The 24,502-nt window shown below is 44.7% G+C and overlaps 2 protein-coding genes across 6 annotated transcripts in view; one reads left to right on the top strand and one right to left on the bottom strand.

The window, feature by feature from the left end:
• Positions 1–19,581, bottom strand: part of Ccdc77 (coiled-coil domain containing 77) — a 44,718-nt gene extending 25,137 nt beyond the window's left edge. Inside the window, exons 1-8 of one of the 5 annotated variants that reach the window (XM_045137533.1) lie at positions 19,501–19,556; positions 14,224–14,277; positions 13,066–13,261; positions 11,471–11,613; positions 7,319–7,415; positions 3,711–3,783; positions 2,933–3,024; positions 1,242–1,390 (exon numbers count right to left, since the gene is read on the bottom strand). In XM_045137533.1, the coding sequence (XP_044993468.1) occupies positions 1,242–1,390; positions 2,933–3,024; positions 3,711–3,783; positions 7,319–7,415; positions 11,471–11,613; positions 13,066–13,261; positions 14,224–14,261 (788 nt within the window). In that variant the 5' untranslated portion in view covers positions 14,262–14,277; positions 19,501–19,556. Of the gene's footprint in view, positions 1–1,241; positions 1,391–2,932; positions 3,025–3,710; positions 3,784–7,318; positions 7,424–11,470; positions 11,614–13,065; positions 13,262–14,223; positions 14,278–19,500 lie in introns of those variants that run through there. The other 4 variants (XM_045137535.1, XM_045137534.1, XM_045137536.1 and 1 more) reach the window with 4 other exon arrangements.
• Positions 19,582–23,467: 3,886 nt separating this feature from the next.
• Positions 23,468–24,502, top strand: part of Kdm5a (lysine demethylase 5A) — a 137,856-nt gene continuing 136,821 nt past the window's right edge. Inside the window, 1 exon segment of the mRNA XM_045137268.1 lies at positions 23,468–23,638. Coding sequence (XP_044993203.1) covers positions 23,468–23,638 — 171 coding nt within the window.

A 24,502-nucleotide genomic window follows, 5' to 3' on the forward strand; every position in this document is an offset into this window, starting at 1 on the left:
AACAAAACAAAACAAAACAAAACAAAACAAAACAAAACAAAACAAAACAAAACACCCTACTTCACAAAATCAAAAAGCTGGGTATGGTGGCACATGCTTTTAATCCCAACATTCAGGAGGCACAAGTAGGAGGACTGCCATGAGTTCAAGGCCAACCAGAGATTACATGGTGAATTCCAGGTCAGCCTGGGCCACAGTGAGACCCTACCTTGAAAAATGAAAATAAATAAAATAATAATAGCATGATAATAATAATTTGGTTTTTTTTCCAGGTAGGGTCTCACTCTAGCCCAGGGTAGCCTTGAACTCATAATAATCCTCTTATCTCAGCCTTCCAAATACTGGGATTAAAAGTGTTCACCACCACACCTGGCTAATTTTTTTTTTGTTTGTTTGTTATTACAAATTTCTATTACAGGGCTGGAGAGATGGTTCAGCAGTTAAGATGCTTGCTTGCAAAGCCAAGGGACCTCGGTTTGATTCTCCAGAACCCACACAAGCCAGATGCACAAGGTGGCACATGCGTCTGGAGTTCGTTGGCAGTAGCTGGAGGCCCTGGTGTACTCATTCTCCCTCTCTCTTTCTCAAATAAATAAATAAATAAAAAGTTTTTAAAAATTACTATTATAGCCGGGTATGATGATGCTTATCTTTAATCCCAGCACTCGGGAAGCAAAGGTAAGAGAATTGCTGTGAGTTCAAGGCCACCCTGAGGCTACATAGTGAATTCCAGGTCAGCCTGAGCTAGAGTGAGACCCTACCTTGAAAAACAAAAACAAAAAAAAAATTCCTATTATTAGTCTGGCTGAAGAAAGAAGTGAACTAAAAGCACTAGGGGAGGAGCTGAGGCTGGAAGATTCACTTGGTGGCAGGTGATGCTCCCAATAATTCAGGTTAAAACATAAGGCCTAATGGAGCACTGTCAAGTGTTTTCAAGCAGCTGATAACTCTTTATTTTTGTTTTGTTTTTTTGAGACAAAGACTCACTATGTAGCTCACACTGACCTCAAACTGTATATCCCGGCTGGCCGTGAATTTGTGATCCTCAGCCTTCTGAGTGCTGGGATTATAGGCGCATGCCACTAGGCTCAGCTGAAGGTAACCGTTTCCAGGTCCTGCTCACTTCCACAATCCTTTGCTTTTATAGCACACAGTTATAGTACTGGGCCTCATACACACTGAGCTAGCCTGCTACCACTGAACCATCTAACATTCGTTAGGTACACGTCTTGAATACTCACTTTTGGGTTAGCTCTTTGATTCTTTTCTGATTTCTCTGGTGCTGAACTTGTATTTCCTCAATGCGAATCCGTCTGTCCTCCATGAGCCCTTCAACTTGTTCTCTAGAAAGCTTGGTTTGCTCTTCCAGCTGTGCCTGCAGTGCTTCCACCTACACAGGCCAAAAGAGGTGAAACTGGAGTACCCACTCCTGCTTCTACCTACTCCATCCCTCTACAAGTGAGGTCTTCCAGAAACAAGGACCAGACAAAACCAAAAACACACAGCAAAAACAGAAGGAAATGCTCAGCTCTTAATTTTTTAGTTAATGCCTTCTAAATGGTGTTGAGCTACATAAACAAGAGCCAACTATATCCACACTCAGCCCCTTATCTACAACCACACAAAGAAAAAGCTAGAAATTCTATGCCTTCCTACCCTTCATTCTTGCCTTTTTACTGTCCCTCTTTGGATTTTTAGGGCTGCCTCCCTTTTAAGATGTCCTGGTTGCATGGAATCTCTTTCCTAAGTTTTGTTTCAAGTGGTAGAAGAAGCCAGGCACGGTGGATCATGTCTATAATCCTGGAAGGCTGAGGTAGGAGGATAGCCATGAGTTCAAGGCCAGCCTGTACTAGGTTAGCTTGAGTTAAAGTGAAACCCTATCTCAAAACAACAACAAAAGAAACCCCTCAAAACACAGAACAAACTGGACACAATTTCCTGTTGTGAAGCCTGGTTGTTATGACTGTAGAGATACTGGCCAAAGGTAAAAATGGGTACCCATCTCCATAAGGACAGGATGTTACAGTAACTACCTGTAAAACCATGATTCCAAATGACATGCAATAACCAGGTGGTAAGAAAATGGTTTACTGCTTTCCTTGATTTTAGAACTCATGTTGATCTGTCCCATAGACAAAGACAAGCTCCCCTGTACTATCTATCTTTTAGGACAATCACAAAGTGAATTCTAACTTTAAGATGGTTTGCAGGGTAAGCCTAGGCACAGGAATTGAAGGCTGACAGGAGCATTCTAGAATGTTCAAAGACAGTAAGTGTTTAGAGGTGACTCTCCTGAGAAACCTACAACTACTCTACAGTACATCCTGTCCTTCTCTCTTCTCCCCTCCCCTTCTCTTCTTTCTTCCGCCTCTCTCTCTCCCTCCTTCTTTCCCCCTCTCTCAGTGGGGGGAGGAGTTGAGGAAAGGTCTTGCTATGTAGCCCTAGAAGACCTGGCACATGTTATATAACCCAGACTGGCCTTAAGCCTGTGGTAATTCCCCTGCATCAACCTCTCAAGTACTGGGATTATAGGCCTGTATCACCATGCCTGGTTGTTTCTTTTAACATTCCTATTTAAATCTATATTAAAATCATTTCTTGAACCAGGCGTGGTGGCACATGCCTTTAATTCCAGCACTCAGATCACCATCAGTTCAAGGCCACCCTGAGACTACATAGTGAATTTCAGGCCAGCCTGAGCTATAAGACTCTACCTTGGAAAAACAAACAAACAAAATCAAACATTTCTTAATAAGCTGCAACTTTGTTTCAAAACAGAAAAGTGCTTAATTATTAGGAATAATCTCAATTTTCTTAACCCTCCTCTTATAATAAACGTACAAGTAGATAGCCCTCACATAATAACGAAGGTATGTTACACATAGCTAAATGTGTGAACTGAAGACATGGTCTGCCAAAATAAATATATCACCTGTAGGACAAGTGTTTGTATGTCTCTTTGGTAACGTTCAGAACTGTCTTCCTTTTCTCTTGTTGCTAGTCTTTTTTTGCTCGCTTTAGGATCTAAAACAAACAAACAAAAAAAGCTCATCAAGAACTGTGCTCAGTTTATCTTTCTGCCAGTCAAGAATTATTAGCCCTAACCTTGCACAATGAAGGACAAGAAGGAGAAAAAAACAACATATAATACCTACGGTACTTTTTTCCTTTTCTAAGAAATAATTTTGGGTTTAATCCCAGCACTCAGGAGGCAGAGGTAGGAGGATCGCCTTGAGTTTGAGGCCACCCTGAGACTACATAGTTAATTCCAGGTCAGCCTGAGATAGAGTGAGATCCTACCTCAAAAAAAAAAAAAAAAAAAAGAAAAAAGAAAAAGAAAAAAAGAAAGAATTTTGGAGTGGAGAGGTGGTGCAGTGGTTAAGGTGCTCGCCTGCAGAACCTAACAAACAGGTTTGATTCCCAAGTATGTGAAGCCAGGTGTACAGAGTAGCACGTGCATCTGAAGGTTGTTTGCAGTAGCTAGAGGCCCTGACGCGCCCATTCTCTCTCTCTGCTTGCAAAGAAGTAAGTACACGTGCAACACTGTGTGCTTGTGTCACCGTGCATCTGGCTCACATGGAACCTAGAGATTCGAACATGAGTTGTTCTTAGGCTTCACAGGCAAGCACCTTAACTGCCAAGCCATCTCTCCAGCCCTGCACTGTCATTTTCAATTATGTACCAGTGAGACTTTCTAATGCAGTTTTTACCTGCTTTGGAAGCTGAAGGCTCATTCTGTTCATATATACCCATAGTTTGGATAGCCTTCTGGGGAATGATGACCTAGAAAAGAAAAATAAGGTATAGAAGTGGCCTTACTGTATGTATAAAACTTACCTTTTAGCTTTAGTGCTACACATTTAACACCATTTTAAGTTTGAGAGGCAAAATGGGCAAAGTAACAATTTTTGGATAAAAATTTAGTATCAATGACACAAACTAAAATCACAGGGCTATATAGCAAATACTTAGAAGTCGGGCATGGTGGCACACGCCTTTAATCCCAACACTCAGAAGGCAAAGGATGAAGGATCACCATGAGTTCGAGGCCACCCTGAGATGACATAGTGAATTCCAGGTCAGCCTAGGCCAGAGGTAAACCCTACCTTGAAAAACCAAAAAAACTGGGCTGGAGAGATGGCTTAGTGGTTAAGCGCTTGCCTGTGAAACCTAAGGACCCTGGTTCGAGGCTTGATTGCCCAGGACCCATGTTAGCCAGATGCACAAAGGGGCGCACACATCTGGAGTTCATTTGCAGTTGCTGGAAGCCCTGGAGTGCCCATTCCCTCTATCTGCCTCTTTCTCTCTCTGTCAAGCTCAAATAAATAAATAAATAAAAATTTGAAAGACAAAACAAACAAACAAACAAAAAACACTTAGAAAGGTGCTCACTTGCAAAGCCTGCTGGACCAAGTTTAATCACCCAGCATCCACACAAATCGGAATGCAAAGTAGCACACATACCTCCAATCACAACACGCTTATGACAACAAGAGGTGGACCCAGGAGAATCCAAAGCTCTCAGGCCAGTTATCCTGACAAGTCATTTAAAGTGGCAAGAGACCCTGTCTGAAATAAGGTGGAACACAAGACATCTCAAAATTGTCCTCCAGCCTCTATACATACACCAAGGCACATGTGCTAACGCACATAAATAAATAAGTAAATTTAGAAAAGAAAAACGTGTCCTTTAGCAGGGTGTGCTTGTGACATACAGGTACATAGTACTTGTGACGCTGAGATAGGACTGCTGTGAATCTGAGGGCAGCTTGAGCTACAGATTGAATTTAAGGTCAGCCTGAAAAAAACAAAATCTAAAAAACTGAGAAATTTTTTTAATTAAAAAATTTTATTTTTATTAATTATTTGAGACAGAGAGAAGGCAGAATGGGCATTCCAGGGCCTTCAGCCACTGCAAATGAACTCCAGACAGATGCGCTACTTTGTGCATCTGGCTTACATTGGCACTGGAGAATCAATCCTGGGTCCTTAGGCTTTACAAGCAAGTACCTTAACCACTAAGCCACTTTCCTGTGACGCCTAGGACTCAGGTTCGAGTCTTCAGATCCCATGTAAGCCAGACGCACAGTGACACAAGTGTGCAAGGTCACACATGTGCACAAGGGGGCACACGTGTCTGCAGTGGCTTGAGGCCCTGGCATGCCAATTCTCTCTGTCATTAAAACAAAAAAAAAGCTGGGTGTGGTGGCACACATCTTTAATTCCAGCACTCGTGAGGCAGAGATAGGAGGATCGCTGTGATATCGAGGCCTCCCTGAGACTACATAGTGAATTCCAGGTCAGCCTGAGCTAGAGTAAAACCCTACCTAGAAAAACAAAAAAAAAAACCCAAAAAACCAAAAAAAACACAAAAAAAAACCCAAAAAACCAAAATAAAATCTTTTATTTGAGAGAGAGAGGGGGATAGAGGGAGAGAGAATGGGCATGCCAGGGGCTTACATGGGTCCTGGGGAATTGAACCATGGTCCTTTAGGCTTTGCAGGCAAGCTCCTTAACCACTACGCCACTTTTCCAGCCCCTGATAATGTACTTTCTATGCAATCATGAATACATGAGTTGAGATCCCCATCTAACACTGTAATCCCAAGCACTAAAGAGGTAGAGAGAACAAGATTCCTTGGGCTTGCTAGCTAACTAGTCTAGATGAATTGGTGAACTCTAGATTCACAGTGAAACCCTGTCTCAAATAGTAAGGTGAATCCAGGCATGGTAGCACACACCTTTAAACCCAGCACTTAGGAGGCAGAGGCAGGATGATTGCTGTTGAGTTCAAGGACAGCCTGAGACTACATCGTGAATTCTAGGTCAGCCTGGGCTAGAGTGAGACCCTACATTAAAAAAGGGGGGAAAAGGGGTGCTGAAGAGATGGTTTAGTGGTTAAGCACTTGCCTGTGAAGCCTAAGGACTCCGGATCCAAGCTTGATTCCCCAGGACCCATGTTAGCCAGTTGCACAAGGGGGCACACATGTCTGGAGTTTGCTTGCAGTGGCTGGAGGCCCTGGCATGCCCATTCTCTCTCTCTCTCATTCTATCTGCCTCTTTCTCTCTGTCACTCTCAAATAAATAAAAATAACCCCCCCCCAAAAAAAGAGTAAGGAGAAGAAGTGACTAAGGAAGACACCTGACATCAACCTCTGGCCTCCAAACACATACATGTGTGTCCATACACATATGAACATGCATGTATCTATGCATTCAAACCACATGCACATACCAAAAAAAAAAAAAAAAGTGAAAAAACAGCTAGCCAAACAAGGTGGTGTACCCTTGGGATCCCAGCATATAGGAGGATGAAACAAGAAGTTTGAGGCCAGCTTGGTCTACACCGTGAAGCTATTTCAATTAAAAAAAAAAAAATCACATATATATATATACAAAGCTTTAAAAAGAGGGGGGAGGGACTATTTCTATGAATAGAAAAAGAAACAAAATTATATGCCAAATTTATAATGGTTCATCTCTGGGGCATAGAATTAGGATAAATTACCACTTCTTTGGCATTTATGTGTGTGCGAGGGCATATAAGTGATATGGGTACACGTGCACATATATGCACATGTCGTGGAGCCTTTCTCAGTTATTCTCCAACTTACTCACTGAGACAAGGTCTCACACTGAACCTAGGGTGCACAGGTTTGGACAGACTAGCTACCCAGTAGCTTCCGGGATCCTTCCACCTCTGCTTATGTAAAAGCTGCATATGACAATGCATAGCTATACTCTTAGCACTGGGGATTCAATCTCAGGCTCATACTTGTGTGGCAAGCATTTCTCCCACTGAGCCATCTCCCTATGCCAGAAACTGCCACTTTTATATGATAGTCTTCTGCCTTCATGTTTTTATTTTTTATGTTCTTTCAGACAGCCCAGACTGGCCTTGAAATCCTGATTCTGCTGCCTCCACTTCCTAAATGCTGGGATTAAAGGCATGTGTCACTACATCCAGCTCTGCTTTCCCCTCAAACCTCAGCTGAAACATTTACCTCCCTGGCTTTAGTTCTCTTTCTTTTGGTGTGGTGCTTCTAATGACCTTGAGTCTCACACATGTTAGGGAAGCATTCTACCACCGAACCACATGCCCAGCTATATAGGCTTTAGGTTTCTAAATAGTGAAATGGGACAAACAACACTAGTTCCCAAGGATCTTGAAGGAAAATGCTTTGAAAACTCAGAATAATAAGACTACAATAGCTAACTCCTCTCCTTTTGGCATGCTGAAGCAACTATTAAGGTTGTGGTTATGGCCCCTCTCATGTGTGAAGGCCACATTCGCCATGTCATAGCAAGCATTACTTACTTTGTGGGGAGGCTCCTTATAAAAATAGGTCACTTCTCCGGTGTCGGTTCCCACAAGAGCCAATAGATTCTGAATCTTTTTCTTGTCCTCCAGTTCCCTGCAATTCTCACAAAAAGCATTATGTACCCTAAGTAACCAACCTTTAGGGGAATTTAAAGATTTCCCTTCTTTCTTTATTTATTTATGAGGTAAGCCCGACAGACTTTTTTTTTTAATGCCAGAGTCAGAGAGAGAAAAAGGGAAGGGGGCGAACTCCAGATGCGTGCGCCCCCTTGTGGGCATATATGATCTTGCATGTTTGCTTCACTGGGCATTTGGCTTATGTGGGACCTGGGAAGTTCTTAGGCTTTGCAGGCAAGTGCCTTAACTGCTAAACCATTTCTCCAGCCCTGTTTTTTTAAATTTATTTTTGTTTATTTTTATTTATTTATTTGAGAGTGACAGAGAGAGAGAGAGAGAGAGAAAGAGGCAGAGAGTGAGAATGGGAGTGCCAGGGCCTCCAGCCACTGCAAACGAACTCCAGACATGTGCGTCCCCTTGTGCATCTGGCTAATGTGGGTCCTGGGGAATCGAGCCTCGAACTGGGATCCTTATGCTTCACAGGCAAGTGCTTAACTGCTAAGCCATCTCTCCAGCCCCAGCCCTATATTTTTTTTCTGAGACAGTATCAGGCTGGACTTGCTATGTATCCCAGAATGACCTTGAACTCCTAATATCCTTGGTTTCTACCTTCTGAGTTCTGGGATTACAAGCCTGCACCATTACATTTGGTTTATAGAGTGTTAGAGAACAAACCCATGGTTTTGTGCATGCTAGGTAAGCACTCCACCAACTGAGCTACATCCTTAGTCCCTTACTTGTTTTGTTTTTGGGTAACTTAAAAAAAAATATTTGTTTAGTTATTTGAGAGAGAGAATGGATAGACTAGGGCCTCTAGCCACTACATATAAAATTCACATGCATGTGTGGTCTTGTGCAGCTGGCTTACATGGCTACTGGGGAACTGAACCTGGGTCCTCAGGCTTCACAAGCAGGTGCCTTAACCATTAAGTCATCACTCCAGCCCTTTGGTAACTTTTTTTCAGACAAGATCTCAAGTAGCCCAAGCTGGCCTTCAACTCACTATATAGTTGAGGCTGGCTTTGAATTCCTTATTCCCCTTCCTTAGACTTTTAAGTACTGGGATTACAGTCATCTTTCCCTGACTTGTTTTTAAGACAGTAACCTCAAACAAAAATGAAAAGGAGCCAGGTATGGTGGTGCATGCCTTTAATCCCAGCACTCAGGAGACAGGATCACAAGTTTGAGGCCACTGGGAGACTACATAGTGAATTCCAGGTCAGCCTGGGATAGAGTGAGACCCTACCTCAAGAGACAAAAAAAAAAAAGAAAGAAAGAAAGAAAGAAAGAAAGAAAGAAAGGATTTGTCTAGTTCGTAAGGCATCAGAGAGGTCCAGAAACAATTCCTCAGCTGTTCAAGGGAATTACGTAGATGTGCAGTCGCTGAGCCCAGGCCCTCCTCCTCGGCACTGCCTCAAGTGCCAGGAATACTGCTTGCACATGGCTTACAATCACATCTCTCCAGACCTGTTCTTAGAGGGAACTGCCTCCCATGCCTCTCAGGAACAGTATCCACTGCCTGGTCATGAGAGGGGTAAAAACCCACTCTCTTTACTGCAATTCAGACGGCTCTAAGAGCTATGTAGCTTCAGAGCCCCTTTGCTGTCAGCTGAGGCAGCTGCTGGAACAATGGCACTTGAGGTCACTATCTGCTCACCAGGTTTTCCTTATGTGCTCAGTGTTCCCAATAAACTTCCTGTAAGTAAATCTCTACTTTTGTTTGTGTTTCCCACGGAACCTGACCCAACGCAACTGATGTCAGGACTGGTCCAAGGAAGCAAACTAAGAAGGGACTTCAGAGCTAATGATGTGGAAATGAGTTGGAGAACACTGTCCCTAGGAGCAAGACAGATGGGAGAGCTAGTGGGGTATGAAATCAACCAAAATGATGAATGGAGAAAAGAGGCTGAGGGCTGTGCCCTGTTTAGGAACACAACTACAACTTCTGGCCTGGTTTTTAAGAAGAGACTCTCTCCCCCAGGAGACAAGACCCAGTGACACCACAAGTGTTCATAGTAATGAGTCCTCAAGTCTGTCAACAAATGACCTATGCCCATTTATTCAATAGTCACACTAGGGAAAAACAGAATACCAGGCATTATGAGAATGGCTACATACTTGGGGTTAGGGAGAAGGCTCAATGATTAAAGGTACTTGCTTGGAAAACCAGCCTGCCTGCCTGTGTTCAATTCCTCAATACCCAAGTAAAGATAGATGCACAAAGTAGTGCATGTGGTCTAGAGTTCATTTGCAAAAGCAAGAGGCCCTGGCACACTCATTATGTCTCTGTCTCTCTCTCATACACACACATACAAAAAATCTTTTTTTTTTTTTTTTTTACAGGGGCTGGAGTGATAGCACAGTGGTTAAGGCACTTGCCTGCAAAGCCTAATGATTCAGGCTCAATTCCTCAAAACCTAGATAAAGCCAGATGCACAAATTGGCACATGGATCTGGAGTTCATCTGCAGTGGCTACAGGCGTTGGCATACACATTATCTTTCTGCTTGCAAATAAATAAAATATTTAAATAAACACACACACACACACACACACACACGTTTTAGTTTATCGAGGTAGGGTTTCACTGAATTTTTTTATTTTAAAAAATATCTCATTTATTTATTTGAGAAGGGGGTGAGAGAGAATGGGAACATGAGGGCCTCTTGCCACTGTAAACAAACTCCAGATGCATGAGCAACCTTGTGCATCTAGCTTACATTAGTACTGGGGAATAGAACCCGGGAATTCTGGAATAGAACTTCACAAGCAAACACCTTAACCACTAAGTCATTTCTCCAACCCTCCTCCCTGCAAAATTAAAAAATAAAATAAAGTAAAAAAGGATTGCGGGGCTGGAGAGATGGCTCAGTGATTAAAGGTGCTTGCTTGCAAAGCGTGAAGGCCCAGGTTCAATTCCCTAGTAGTCATGTAACATGTGAAGCCAGGTGCACAAAGCAGTGCATGCACTGGGAGTACATCTGCAGTGGCAGGGGCTCTGGCATGCTCATTCTCTCATTCTACTTCTCTACTGGCAAATAAGTAAAAATATTTTAAAGATTTAAAAAATTTAGTTAATTTATTAGAGAGAAGAAGCGGATAAGACAGAATGGGCACACCAGGGCCTCTATCCACTGCAAATTAATTCCAGATGAATGTGCTACCCTGAGCATCTGGCTTATGTGGGTCCTGGGGAATTGAACCTGGGTCCTTTGGCTTTGCAGGTAAGTGCCTTAACTACTAAGCCATCTCTCCAGCCTGACTTGTACTTCTTTTTGGCTTCCTGTGGGTGCTAGAAAGTCAAACCCAGGCTTTGTGCATGCATCTAGAGAAAGAATGGGTGTGTCAGGGCCTCCTGCTGCTGCAAACAAACTCCAGATGCATGTGTCACTTTGTATATCTGGCTTTACATGGGTGCCAGGGAATCAAACCTGGGCCATCAGGCTTTGCAAGCAAGTGCTTTTTAATCACTGAGCCATCTCTCCAGCCCTTGATTGTACTCTTCATAAAGCAATAGGAATTTATGCTTTAACAATATCCAGTTGAGACTCCTGCAGTTTATATCCAGATGCATCAAGACTTTTTTGGGTTTTCCTCTTGTGGTAGTAGGGATTGAACCAGGGGTTTGTAATTCAATGCTCCACTATTCAGCAATACCACCAGCCCAAAAATATCATTTAGAAAGTACTAGTCAAACACTGGACGCGGTGGCACATGCCTTTAATCCAAGCATTTGAGAGGCAAAGGTAGGAGGTTCACTGTGAGTTTGAGGCCACACTACAGACTATGAATGAATTCCAGGCCAGCCTGAGCTAGAGCGAGACCTTACCTTGGAGAAAAAAGAAAAAAAAAAAAAAAGGAATAAAAACTCTACTCAGAGGAGTTTTTTTCTGGGAACCTCCCCTAGTGGCTACCCCATAGGTAAATCTCCATCTCAAAGTTTGTTTCCTGGGGAATACAATTTAAGACAAGAATCATCGACAAATTTATCCTTTTAAATATAACACAGAGTTTGCCTTCTCCTACTTAATACCTGATTCTCAGTCGATCATTTTCTGAGTAGAGGCGTAAAACATGTTCCCGTTCCTGGAAGAGGCAGATCTGCATATCACTCAGAGCTTTCTGCAATTCAGCAATCTCCTCTTCTCTCTGCTGCAAATCCCATTCAAGTTTGTGCTGCAAGAAATCAGTCAAGTAGTTGAAAAACACTCGGCTTCAAAGGAAACCTCCTACTGGATATGGAAGAGTCAGTTCATGTTGGAGTATTCCCAAGCGGTTGTTTTACCAAAGTAGAACTCATGATGACATCACCAGGGTGAGTAGAGACGTAGGATTAAAAGCAACAGGGCAAGGCAGGTATGTAGCTTAGTGGAAGAGCATCTGTTCAGCACGTGTGAGGTCCAGGATTTAATCCCTAGCACGCATGCACACACACTCTCAGGCAAGAAAGGAAAAACACTTAAAAGATGACAAGGTAATCTACAAATGAATGTAAGTGTGAAGTTTAAATATAGCGACAAAGCTCTCACGTCTTCCCTTACACAGTACAGCACCCACAGTGGCGTACGTCTCACCTGCTCTTTGCATGTATATTAACGCTACTCTCACTCTTGTTTAGAGAAGCTTCTCTTTCAGATAGTGGCGACCACTAGGATGACTAATATGCTAATAACAATGCTCAGAAGAAAGACAGTGAAGTGTTTAGCATTGAAACATCTCTATCACACCTTCCAAGGCTCAGGGTCCACTGTGGAAGAGGTGGCAGAAAGAATTTAAGAGCCACAGGAAGGATAGGACTGCTTCCAATGCAATCTTTCAGACAAAAATTGTCCTGGCATTCCATGACCTTGCTTGCAGTGCCTGGTACTACCCACACAAGATCTTCATAATATAGGAAAGATGATGACATCAAAATAAAAGAGAGATTGAGAAGGAAGGTAATATGATGGAGAGTGGATCTGTGAAGGGGAAGATGGGGGAGGAAAGGGAGTTATCATGGTTTATTGTCTATAATTATGGAAGTTGTCAATTAAAAAAAAAGTTTAGTGCTGGAGAGATGGCTTAGAGATTAAGCGTTTGCCTGTGAAGCCTAAGGACCCCAGTTCAAGGCTCAATTCCCCAGGACCATGTTAGCCAGATGCACAAGGGGTGCAACGCGTCTGGAGTTCGTTTGCAGTGGCTGGGGGCCCTGTCATGCCCATTTTCTCTTTGCCTCTTTCTCTCTATCTGTCGCTCTCAAATAAATAAATAAAAATGAACAAAACAAAAAAAGTTTAGAGCTGGGCATGGTGGTGCATGCTTTTAATCCCAGCAACTACGAATAGGACTGCCATGAATTCAAGACAAACTTGAGAACACAAAGTGAATTCCAGGTCAGCCTGGGCTAAAGTGAGAGACCCTACCTTGAAAAAAGCAAAAAAATTATAATTTTTAAATGGGTTTTAATTTTTTTTAAGTTTTAAAAACTTGATAGTAGCTATAAAAAAAAGTAGGATTTGGCTGTTACTCAAGCTTGTCTCAATGTGTGCGCTCAAGTGCAATGTTCCTCGGCTTCCCAAGTTGCTGGGATGATAGATGTGTACCACAAGGCCTGCAGTTACATCTTTTTTTTTTTTTTTTTTTTTTTACCTGTCCTTCACAAGCTTCTTTGTAGAGGGCCAGTTTCCTCAACAGGTCCTCATTTTCTGCCTCACAGTCAGTCATCTTCTTCTGATAGTATTCCAGAAGCTCCTGAGAAGGACACAGGACAGCCAGACGATCTTTAACGGAAGGCAAGGGAACTGAATCCGGCGAGTCTGCCATGCTCCTCCACCTGCTGGGATCACTGAAGCCAGAGGTCCTGTGTATTAGTCTATGTGAACTTAGAAAACATATATTACAAAGGGCTAGAGATTAGCCATCTGGGAAATGCAGATTAAAACTACTTTGAGCCCGGCATGGTGGTGCACACCTTTAATCCCAGCACTTGGGAGGCAGAGGTAGGAGGATCACCTTGAGTTCAAGGCTACCCAGAGACTACACAGTGAATTCCAGGACAGCCTGAGCTAAAGTGAATCCCTACCTCGAAAAACAACAACAAAAAACTGTTCATGTATTTACTTATTATATTTATTTGAGAGAATGAGTATACCAGTGCTCTAGCCACTACAAACGAGCTCCAGATGCATGCACCACCATGTGCATCTAGCTTATGTGGGTTCTGGGGAATCAAACCCAGGTCCTTAGGTTTCACAGGCAAGTGCCTTAACCACTGAGACATCTCTCCAAACCACTGAGACATCTCTCCAACCCCAAAATAAAAATTCCAGATAAATCTGGGCTAGAGCAAGACCCTACCTCAGAAAAACAAGAAAAAGCATTTGCTTACAAAACTTGCCATCCCAAGTTCAATGCCCCAGTACCCACATAAAGCTTGACACAAAATGTAATGGCATGTTGGTGCATGCACCTAGTTTGTCTGCAGCAGCAACACACACACACACACACACACACACACACTCCCAAGTACAAATAAATACATCTCTCTCTTTTTTTTTGGTTTTTCGAGGTAGGGTCTCACTTTTGCCCAGGCTGACCTGGAATTCACTATGTAATCTCACAGTGGCCTTGAATTCACAGTGATCCTCCTACCTCTGCCTTCTGAGTACTGGGACGAAAGGCATGTGCCACCATGCCCAGCCTGAATGAAAAAATATATATATAGATACATGTAATTATTTTTTTATTTTTATCTATTTATGACAGAGAGAAAAATGATATATTTTCTTAAATAAGCAAATATCTTACTTTCTGCAGACAGGAGTATGCATTGGGGTAAAGTTCATGCTGCCTTATTCACACCTATGAAATATACAAAAATTCATAATGAAGAGCCAGTTAACAGTTTTGTTTTTTTTTTAAAGCAGGTTAAACAGACTACTTCCCTCTCCAACTTTATATCCACTTTCCCTAAGAATGTGAATTTTTGGTTTTTCATTGTGTGCACAGAGGCTGTCCTGGAATCCTACTACGTTGACTAGCAGGGTCTTAAATTTTTGGCTATCCTCTGCCTCGGCCGCACAGGTGCTGGAGTAATAGGAAAACACCAAGCCCAGCTTTTAAATGTAGTATGGGGCTGGAGAAATGGCTCAGTGATTAAGGTGCTTGCTTGCAAAGGCTGATGACGTGGGTTTGACTCCCCAGTACCCACATAGAGCCAGATATGCAGTGGCACATGCATCTGGAGTTTGTTTCTAGAGGCTGGAGGCTCTGGCATGCCCATTCTCTCCTCCTCCTTTACTCCTTACAATAAATATAGAAATAAATAAGAAGCTGGGCGTGGTGGTGCATGCCTTTAAGCCCAGCACTTGAGAAGCAAATGTAGGAGAATCACTGTGAGTTCAAGGTCAGCCTGAGACTACATAGTGAATTCCAGGTCAGCCTTTCCTAGAATGAGACCCTACCTTGAAAAATCAAAACAACAGGGCCGGAGAGATATGTTAGTACTTAGGCATATGCCTGTGAAGCCTAAGGACCCCAGTTTGAGGTTCAATTCCCCAGGACCCACGTAAGTCAGATGTACAAGGTGGCTCATGAATCTGGAATTCATTTGCAGTGGCTGGAGACCCTGGCGTGCCCATTTTCTATCTGCCTCTTTCTCTCTCTGCCTGTCTGTTGCTCTCAAATAAATAAATAAATAAATAAAATTTAACCAAAAAAAGGAAATAAATAAAAATATTTAAATGTAGTATATTGTTCTCTGTGTTCTTTTCTTAACTGGGTATTGAACCATGTCTTGTGCATGCTAAGTAAACACCCAGCACTGAGATACAGCCCAGCCCAGGCCTGGACATGGTGGTGCACACCTTTAATCCCAGCATTTGGGAGGCAGAGGTAGGACAGCTGTGAGTTCAAGTCCGGCTTGAGATCACATAGTGAATTCCAGGTCAGTCTGAGCTACAGCAAGACCCTACCTCAAAAAAAAAAAAAAAAAAAAAAAAAAACCACGCACGCACGCACATGGGCACGACTTATCTTAACATCAACAACAAATTTCCTGTGTGAACTTAGGGGACTTCATACATGCCAGGTTAAATACTCTACCATGGAGCTATATGCCCACCTGTTTTGTTTTTCTTATTCCTAAATTTAGACAACATCTCATTAAGTTGCCCAGGCTGGCACTGAACTCACCCTGTTGCCCAGACAGGCCTTGAACATAATCCTGTCTCAGCCACCCCTGGAATTGTTATTATAATCTTATGCTACCAGGCCAGTAGAACCTCAATATCTTACCTTAACCACTATAATAGCATAACTGCTCTACCCATTCCTTATGTCCCCTGAACTAATTTCTTAAAATCATCACACAGGGAGCTGGAGAGATGGCTTAGCAGTTAAGGCACTTGCCTGAGAAACCTAAGAGCCCAGGTTTGATTCCCTAATACCCATGAAAGCCAGATGCACTGTGGCAGTGCCTGGGCGCCCTGGTGTGCCCATTCTCTCTCTCTCTGTCTCCATGCAGGCAACCTGCAAACCTGCTTCACACTGCCCATGGCCATTTCCAAAACACAAGACCGTGTTGCAAACTCAATGACCCTCTCTTTCCCGCATTTCTTATACTCCACAATACCAGGTTGGGTGCCAATTTGCTAATCCAGAGGGGAATAAAGCAGACTTGGAAGAACAGGCCACTCCTTGAGCACTGAGGCCCCTTCAAAAGTGTCGACATTCTTCCTGTTGCCCCAGCGCAGGTTGGCTGGCCTAGTCTCAAAGGTTGTCATCTCTCAGTTGCAGCTGACTGGGCAACAGTTCACCCAAAGATTTTTCTTTCCGTGCCATATCCCTCTGCTCACACCAGTTCATTTCTATGCAAAGCAACCCTACACAACTTCTCAGGGCATGGGCATAAGAGCAAGCTTCTCACACAAACCACTAGACCAGGCCAAGCAAAGCTCTTTCTCACCCTCATAAGCAATCACACAGTCCATTCAGGTCTTGCAGCTCAGACCAAAATAGTCCATCAAGCTGTACTTACAACACTGCAAGCCATCTCTTAGGCCAAGGTTTCAAATCCTCCCACATTCCTATTGAAAATCAACTCCAAAAGGCCAAAGCCACAATCAGGTGTCTAGCAGCAACCCCACTCCTCGATACCACTTTACTGTTGCAGTCCGGTTCGCGTTGCTGGTAGAAATCACCCAAACAAGAGTAGCTTCTAGGAAAGAGATTTATTTTGGCTTACAGGCTCCAGAGGACGCTCCACGATGGCAGGGGAAAACGATGGCATGAGCAGAGGGTGGACATCACACCCTGGCCACATAAGGTGAACAATAGCAACAGGAGAGTGTGCCAAACACTGGCAAGGGGAAACTGGCTATAACACCCATAAGCCTGCCCCCCAACAATACACTCCCTCCAGGAGGCATTAATTCCCAAATATCCATCAGCCAGGAACCTAGCATTCAGAACACCTAAGTTTATGGGGGACACCTGAATCAAACCACCACAGACTCCTTACAACGTGCTCCCCCCAGATGCAAAATGGCCTGGATATCCATGACCTCACAGTGCCTGACACTACCTACACAAGAACATCATAATAGGAGGAAAAGATGATGAGATCAAAATAAAAGACTGATTGAGATGGGGAGGGTATATGATGGAGAATGGAGTCTCAAAGGGGAAAGTGGGGGGGAGGGTATTACCATGGGACATTTTTTATAATCATGGAAGTTGATAATAAAAATTTGAAAAGAAAAAAATAAAATAAAATAAAATAAAATTAGTTGAGACTGGAGATAGCTAGCAGTTAAAGGTGCTTGCTTGCAAAGACTCAGAGACTGGGTTCAATTCCCCAGTACCCACATAAAGCCAGATGCACAAAGTGACACATGCATCTGGAGTCTGCAGTGGCAAGCCCTGGCACACCCATTCCCTCCCTATCTCTCCCTGCTTGCAAATAAATAAATAAATAAATAAATAAATAAATAAATAAAATAAAGTTGGGTGTGGTAACGCACGCCTTTAATCCCAGCATTCAGGAAGCAGAGGTAGGAGGACCACCATGAGTTCTAGGTCAGCCTGGGATTACAGAGTGCATTCTAGGCAGTGAGACTCTAACCTCAGGAGTTAAAAAATAAAAATAAAAATAAAAATAAAAATAAAAAAAAAACCACCACATAAATTAATTGTGATGACCCATGCTCAAAGTTTTGCACTGAGGAGACTGAGGTAGGAGGATTGCCACAAATTCAAGGACAGCTTGGGCTACATAGTGAGTTGGGACCAGCTGGGCTATACAGGCCTTGTCTGGAAAAAAAATAAGTGCAAAGCTCACAACATGGTCTATCAACCAGAAACTAGGCATGATGGTGCACAACTGTAACTCCTGCACTGAGAGGCAAACTGTTCAAGGCCAGCCTGAGATATGCAGTGAGTTCTAGGTCAGTTAGTCCACAGAGAAGAAGCCCTATCTCAAAATAAATGAGCAAGTACAGTCTGAGGAGATGGCTCAGTAGCTAAAGGCATATGGTTGCAAAGCCTGCCGCTCCAGGTTGGACTCTCCAGAACCCATGCAAAGTCTGACGGAACGGTTCATGTGTCTGCCATTCACTTGCAGTGTGGCAAGAGTCCCTGCTGTGCTCATGCTCACACACACACACAAATAAATTAATATTAAAAATTAGGGCTGGAGAGATGGCTTAGTGGTTAAGTGCTTGCCTGTGAAGCCTAAGGACCCCGGTTCAAGGCTCGGTTCCCCAGGACCCATGTTAGCCAAATGCACAAGGGGGCACACGCATCTGGAGTTTGTTTGCAGTGGCTGGAGGCCCTGGCATGCCCATTCTCTCTCTCTGCCTTTCTCTGTCACTCTGAAATAAATAAATAAAAATGAACAACAACAAAAAAATTAAAGACCAGGAGCTGGGTGTAGTGGCGCCAAGCCTTTAAACCCAACGCTGGGGAGGCAGAGGTAGGTGGATCACTGTGAGTTTTGAGGCCACCCTGAGACTCCATAGTGAATTCCAGGTCAGCCTGGGCTAGAGCAAGACCCTACCTCAAGAAAATGAACCCCCCCAGAAAAGACCAATATTAAGTATAAAACGATCTAACTGGAAAATTATTACATTTTCAATTTTCTAAAATAGTGAATATACTAGAGTTCTCTGTTAGTATCTTTACTGGTGAGCTCGAACAGGCGTTTAGAATGTTATGGCTATAGACAGCTGCCATCATTTCTATCTTAATTTCTGTCTTCCCTGTAGACAGAAAACTTTTCACTGTACCCTGGTTTATTTTTTGGCGGTGCAGAGACTGAACAAATGGTCATGGGAATGGTAGGCAAGCACTCTATCACTCAGACACACCTCCAGCCTGAAGTAAGATTTACCTACACAACTACTCTCTTTTAAGTATTTTTATTATCTTTTACTTTACAAATTAGGAAGTAACAAGGACTGGGGAGACGGCTGAGTGGATAAAGGCGCTTGCTTGCAAAGCCTGCTTGCTGGGTTCAATTCCCCAGACATCCACGAAAAGACAGCCGGCCATTTGTCTGTAGAAGCAAGAAACTCTGGGGTCGTCCCCTTGTATGTGCAAATATGTAAAATTCTTTTTTAAAAAAAGCATGTTATTTATTGGACAGAGAGAAAGTGGGAGGGGAAACAGAGGGAGAGAATAAGCGCGCCAGGGCCTCCAGCCACAGCAAACGAACTCTAGATGCATGCGCCCCCTTGTGCATCTGGCTAACGTGGGTTCTGGGGACTCGAACCTGGGTCCTTTTGGCTTTGCAGGGAAATGCCTTAACCGCTAAGCCATCCCTCCAGCTTTGTAAAATTCTTAAAAAAAAAAAAAAAAAAAAGATTAGGAAATTGAGGCTTAGACTGGCGAGGAAAGAGGAACGCCGTCTGCAGGCCCTCAGAATCCCGTCGTCCCGCCGTCGTCGCCGCGGCCGGAAACCCCTCGCCATCCCCGAACTTGCAGTCCGGGCTCGCCGCGCTCCCCCGTCAGGGCTGACGAACTAGCGTCACTGTCCACGGCCAGCCCCAAGGCCCCTCGCCGTAAGTCCAGGACTCCTCAACTCACCCCACACTCACTCTCGCCGTCAGCTCAACGGAAAACAGAAGTTAAATCCACTGGCGTCCGGCGCCACTCAGCGTCCCCGCCTCCAACCAATCGCCACCGACCTGCGGGCTGCTCGCCAATAGGACGGCTGCTCAGGCCCAGCCACTTCCCGGCTCGCCTTGCACTTCGCCGCGGCGCGCAAAGCCTCCTGGGAAGCGTAGTTTTTCTCTTGCGCATAGAAGATTGTGAGGCCTTCGCCAGCTTTCACCACCTGGGTGTAAACGCCCCGCAACTTACTTTGCTTTAATAAGAAATGTTGAAGAAATGAGGTGCATAATCACAAAGTGGAGCACACAGGATTACTTAACTGTGTCTCGTACATACTTTTTTTTTTTTTTTTTTTTTTTTTTTAGTTTTTCCAGGTAGGGTCTCACTCTAGCTCTAGACCTGGAATTCAGTAGGAAGTGTCAGGGTGGCCTCCAACACGAGTATACCTCTGCCTCTCAAGTACTGGGATGAAAGCTGTGTGACACCACGACTGGCCATATTGTCATATAATGCAATGTGTTACAATTTTTTTTTAATTTGAAAGAGACTGAGAGACAGGCAGATAGAATGGGTATGTCAGGTCCTCTAGTCACTACAAATAAACTCCACAGGTGTGCACCACCTCGTGCATCTGCTTTATGTGGGTCCTGGAGAACTCAACTGGGTTCCATAGGTTTTGCAGGCAAGCCCCTTAATGGCTGAGCTGCAGCCCTGTTACAATCTCTCTTCTCTCTCAATCTCTCTCTACGTGTGTGTGTGTGTGTGTGTGTGTGTGTGTGTGTATATTTAATTGAGAGAGGCAGATAGAGGTAGATAGAATGAGGCCTCCAGCCACTGCAAACAAACTCCAGATGCGTGTACCACTTTGTGCATCTGGCTTTACATGAGTACTTGGTAATCAAACCTGGGTTCTTTGGTTTGCCCGCAAGCACCCTAACTGCTAAGCCATCTCTCTAGCTCTTTTTTTATTTTCATTTATTCTTTTTATTGACAAGTGCCATAGTTGTAAACAATATCCTATGGTAATTCCCTCCCTCCCCCCCTTTCCCCTTTGAAACTTCACTCTTCATCATATTCTCCCTCTCTTTAATATTGATGTATTTACTTTCAAGCACAGAGAGAGGAGAGAGACAGAAAGATTGGACACACCAGTGTCTCCATCCACTGTGAAAACTCCAGGTGCATGTACCACCTTGTGCATCTGGCTTTATATTGGGCACTGGGGAATTGAACGCAAGTCTTTAGGCTTTGCGGGCAAGCACCTTAACTGCTGAGCCATCTCACCAGCCCTCTTCCAATCTTTTGAATTTAAGAAAACAGAATCAGGAGTTCAAGATCACCTTAAGACCTATCTGAGAGGAAAGTGGGGAAGGGAAATGAATAAATTTTATGAGAATTTGAAGCTTTCAGGGTTATATCAAGTTCAATGGCTCTGAAAATGTTTTCTTTTAATTTTTCTTCTTTTCTTTTCTCCCCCCCCCCCCTTTTCTTTTGAGAAGGAGAGTGAGAGCAAGAATGAGAGAAAGAAAATTGGCATTCCAGGTCCTTTGGCCCCTGCAATCAACCAAAGACACGTGTGCCACCTTGTGCACAAGCATCACCTTGTATGTCTGTCTTACATAGGTTCTGGGGAGTGGAAACTGTGTCCTCACACTTAGCAGGCAAGCGCCTTAACAGCTAAGCCATCTCTCCAGCCCTAATCTTTATTTATTTGCAAGAAGAGAGAGAGAGAGAGAGAAGGAGAGAGGGAGGGAGGGAGGGAGGGAGAGAATGGGACTTTAGGGCCTCCAACCACTGCTAAAGTTAAAAATATATATGTGTGTGTGCGCGCGCGCATGTATATATATATAGATAGATAGATATATACATATACATATACATATGCATATACATATATATACATATACATATATATATATAGATAAAATTTTATTTTATTTATTTATTTTTGGTTTTTCGAGGTAGGGTCTCACTCTGGCTCAGGATGACCTGGAATTCACTATGAAGTCTCAAGGTGGCCTCGAACTCACGGTGATCCTCCTACTTCTGCCTCCCAAGTGCTGTGATTAAAGGCGTGCACCACCACGCCCGGCTCTAAAAAAATATTTTTATGAATTTATTTGCAAGCAGAGAGAGTGAGAGAATGACTGCACCAGGTCCTTCAGCCATTGCAAATGAACTCCAGACACATGTGCCACCATGTGTATTTGGCCTACACAGGTACTAGGGAATCAAACCTAGGTCCTTAGGCTTCCCAGGCAAAAGTCTTAATCATTTAAAGCATCTATCCCTCCCCGCCTTTTAACACGGGTGCTGGGAATTGCTAGTAAAAGCGGGAATGGTATGGAGAGATGGCTTAGTGGTTAAGGCACTTGCCTGCAAAACCTAAGGACCCAGGTTTGGCCCTTCAGAACCTACATAAGCCGGAGAGAAAGAGTCAGAGAGAATGAGCACGACGGGGTCTCCAGCCACTGCAAAGGAACTCCAGAGGCATGTGCCACCTTGTGCATCTGGCTTATGTGGGTACTGGGGAGTGAACCTGGATTAGGCTTTGTAGGCAAGTGTCTTAAGCACTAAGCCACCTCTTCAGTAAAGCATTTATAAAGTTATTACAGCGTGTGCATGTCCGTGTCTGTGCGCGTTTGGGTGCGCCTTTGCTACAAACACTGTACACCCATGCATTACTTTTCTGTGTCTTTTATGTGGGTACTGGGGAATCAAACCAGAATCAGTAGGTTTTGCAAGCAAGTCTTTAGCTGCCATCTCCCCATTAGTTTTGTGTGTGTTATTCCCCACATTTTGGAGAAGTGAGCAACAGGCACTGGTATAGAAATGTTTCGAAAAGCAGAATCAGAACGGTTTCATAGCTGAAAGAAAGGGACAAAAGCAGGTGGTGCTGGGAGCTCGTTGCTATTGAAATAGGATGGTTTAGGGCTGACTGCCAATAGTGAGAAAAGCAAGCTCAGGGCTGGCCTGGTGGCGCACGCCTTTAATGCCAGCACTCATGCGGCACAGGCAGGAGGACTGACGTGAGTTCTAGGCCAGTCAGAGACTACACAGTGAATAACAGGTCAGCCTGAGTTACAGCGAGATGCTATCTTGAAAAACCAAAGCGGGTGTTGCGGGGGGAGGTAAAAATCAAGGTCGAGAGCTGCTGTTTCTGGTAGACAAGCAATTCACAGCTAGCGGTCAAGTTGGCATCCATGATCAGGCGTCTGTGCTGGATGCCACCGTGTTATCTGGGAGAAGAGGCCCACACAGAAGCAACAGGGTGAAATTCTCGCTACCCGATGGAAAGTGTCAAATGGAGACGTGCCGGGAAAATGTTAACTCGTCGGCGAAACGCAGGCGAGCAGGTCAGAGCGCGTCGCGGAGGACGTAAGGCGACGCTGGCGGGCGCGGTCGGGACGGCTAACTTTTCCCCACGCACACAAAGGGGAACGGAACCTTCCTCCCCGGAAGCAGAGCTCTGCGTCGGCCGCGTCGCGCATTCCTCCGCGCGCACCGGAAGAGCGTCGCGCACCGGAAGCGTCCCGCCTCCCTAGAGCGCCGGTCCGCGCGGGCAGCCCGCGGTCGCCGGTGCGCACGGTGCTGCGAGCGGCGACGGGCACGTGGGTACGCAGGGCCCGCAGGGGCTGTCGGAGGAGACGGCTAGGAGCGGCGGGCCGACCTCGCGCTAGCTCCGGGGATTCTGTTTCCGGTCGCCGGCGGAGGGATTTTTTTTTTCTTCTGCGCACGTCCACTTCCGGGAGCGTCGTTCCGGCCCCGAGAGGAAAAAGCCCCGAAGGAAACAATAACAAACGGCCGCAGGAAGCGACCGTGGGCCCGAGGGCGTGAAGAGAAGATGCGCGGCGGCTCGCGCGAGGGGACGTGAGCGCTCGCGGGCTGCGCGCGTCCTCCCCCACGCAGACGGCCTCTGCGCGGACCCCCGACGTCGGCTATGGCGGCGGCGGGCGTGGGGCCCGGGGGCTACGCGGCCGAGTTCGTGCCTCCCCCGGAGTGCCCGGTCTTCGAGCCCAGCTGGGAGGAGTTCACCGACCCGCTCGGCTTCATCGGGCGCATCCGGCCCCTGGCCGAGAAAACGGGCATCTGCAAAATCCGCCCGCCCAAGGTAGGGCAGCGTGCGCCGAGGCGGGACGCGGTCGTTTGTGGCCCTCGGTCCCGGAGGGTGCACGAGCCCCGTCTGCATCCGGGGATGCTCGCCTTGGCTCCCCTGCAGTCATCCGCAGTCTCCCCTCCTGCCCCCGGGACTTATTTCGCCCCACACCGTGGGCGCTCATACTTGTTTCTGCGTTAAGGGCAAGGTAACAAGACGTGTGGCCTGCCGTGGGGCGGTGAGGTGCTGGAAATACCAGAACCTGACATGCCTACAACTCATGCACAATCTTAGGCTTCTATCATTAAATAAAAATGAAATTATTAAAATAAACTAAGACCAAAAACTAAAAGTTAAACTGATCTACTGAGTTGATGTAGAAGTTGATTGTTGAAAAGTTAAAACTTATCTTTGTCAACAAAGAAGCCCCTCCCTAAAAAAAAAAAAAAACTACTGCCCAGTAAGGGTCCAAAGGGACTATAAACAAACACAGTTTAGGCTGAAACAAAATAAAATGGAGTTCATGGTTAAGGTGGCCTGACTTCAAATTGCCTCATCTTGTTTGTCCACTTACCCTCCCCCTTGGCTATAAAAACTATAAAATAGAAATAAAAATCTCAGCTCGGGGCCAGAAAAATCTTGCTGCCTGTGGCTTTTTTGTGTGTCCAAGTCAATCCCTGGTTCATCAATCTTTGCAGGCCTCATGTCAGAGCTAGAGTTTTTGAAAATATCATGTGAATTCTACTTGTCACCTAGGATCGTTTCATTAGACAAGGTCCCATATCTAATTATTGTTGAAATAAGAAAGTATTCCTTGTGGAGGATAAACGACATCATTTTTTTTTTTTTTTTGAGGTAAGATCTTACTATAGCAACCCA

The sequence above is a fragment of the Jaculus jaculus genome, chromosome 18 (genome assembly GCF_020740685.1).
Source record: "Jaculus jaculus isolate mJacJac1 chromosome 18, mJacJac1.mat.Y.cur, whole genome shotgun sequence".
NCBI lineage: Eukaryota > Metazoa > Chordata > Mammalia > Rodentia > Dipodidae > Jaculus > Jaculus jaculus.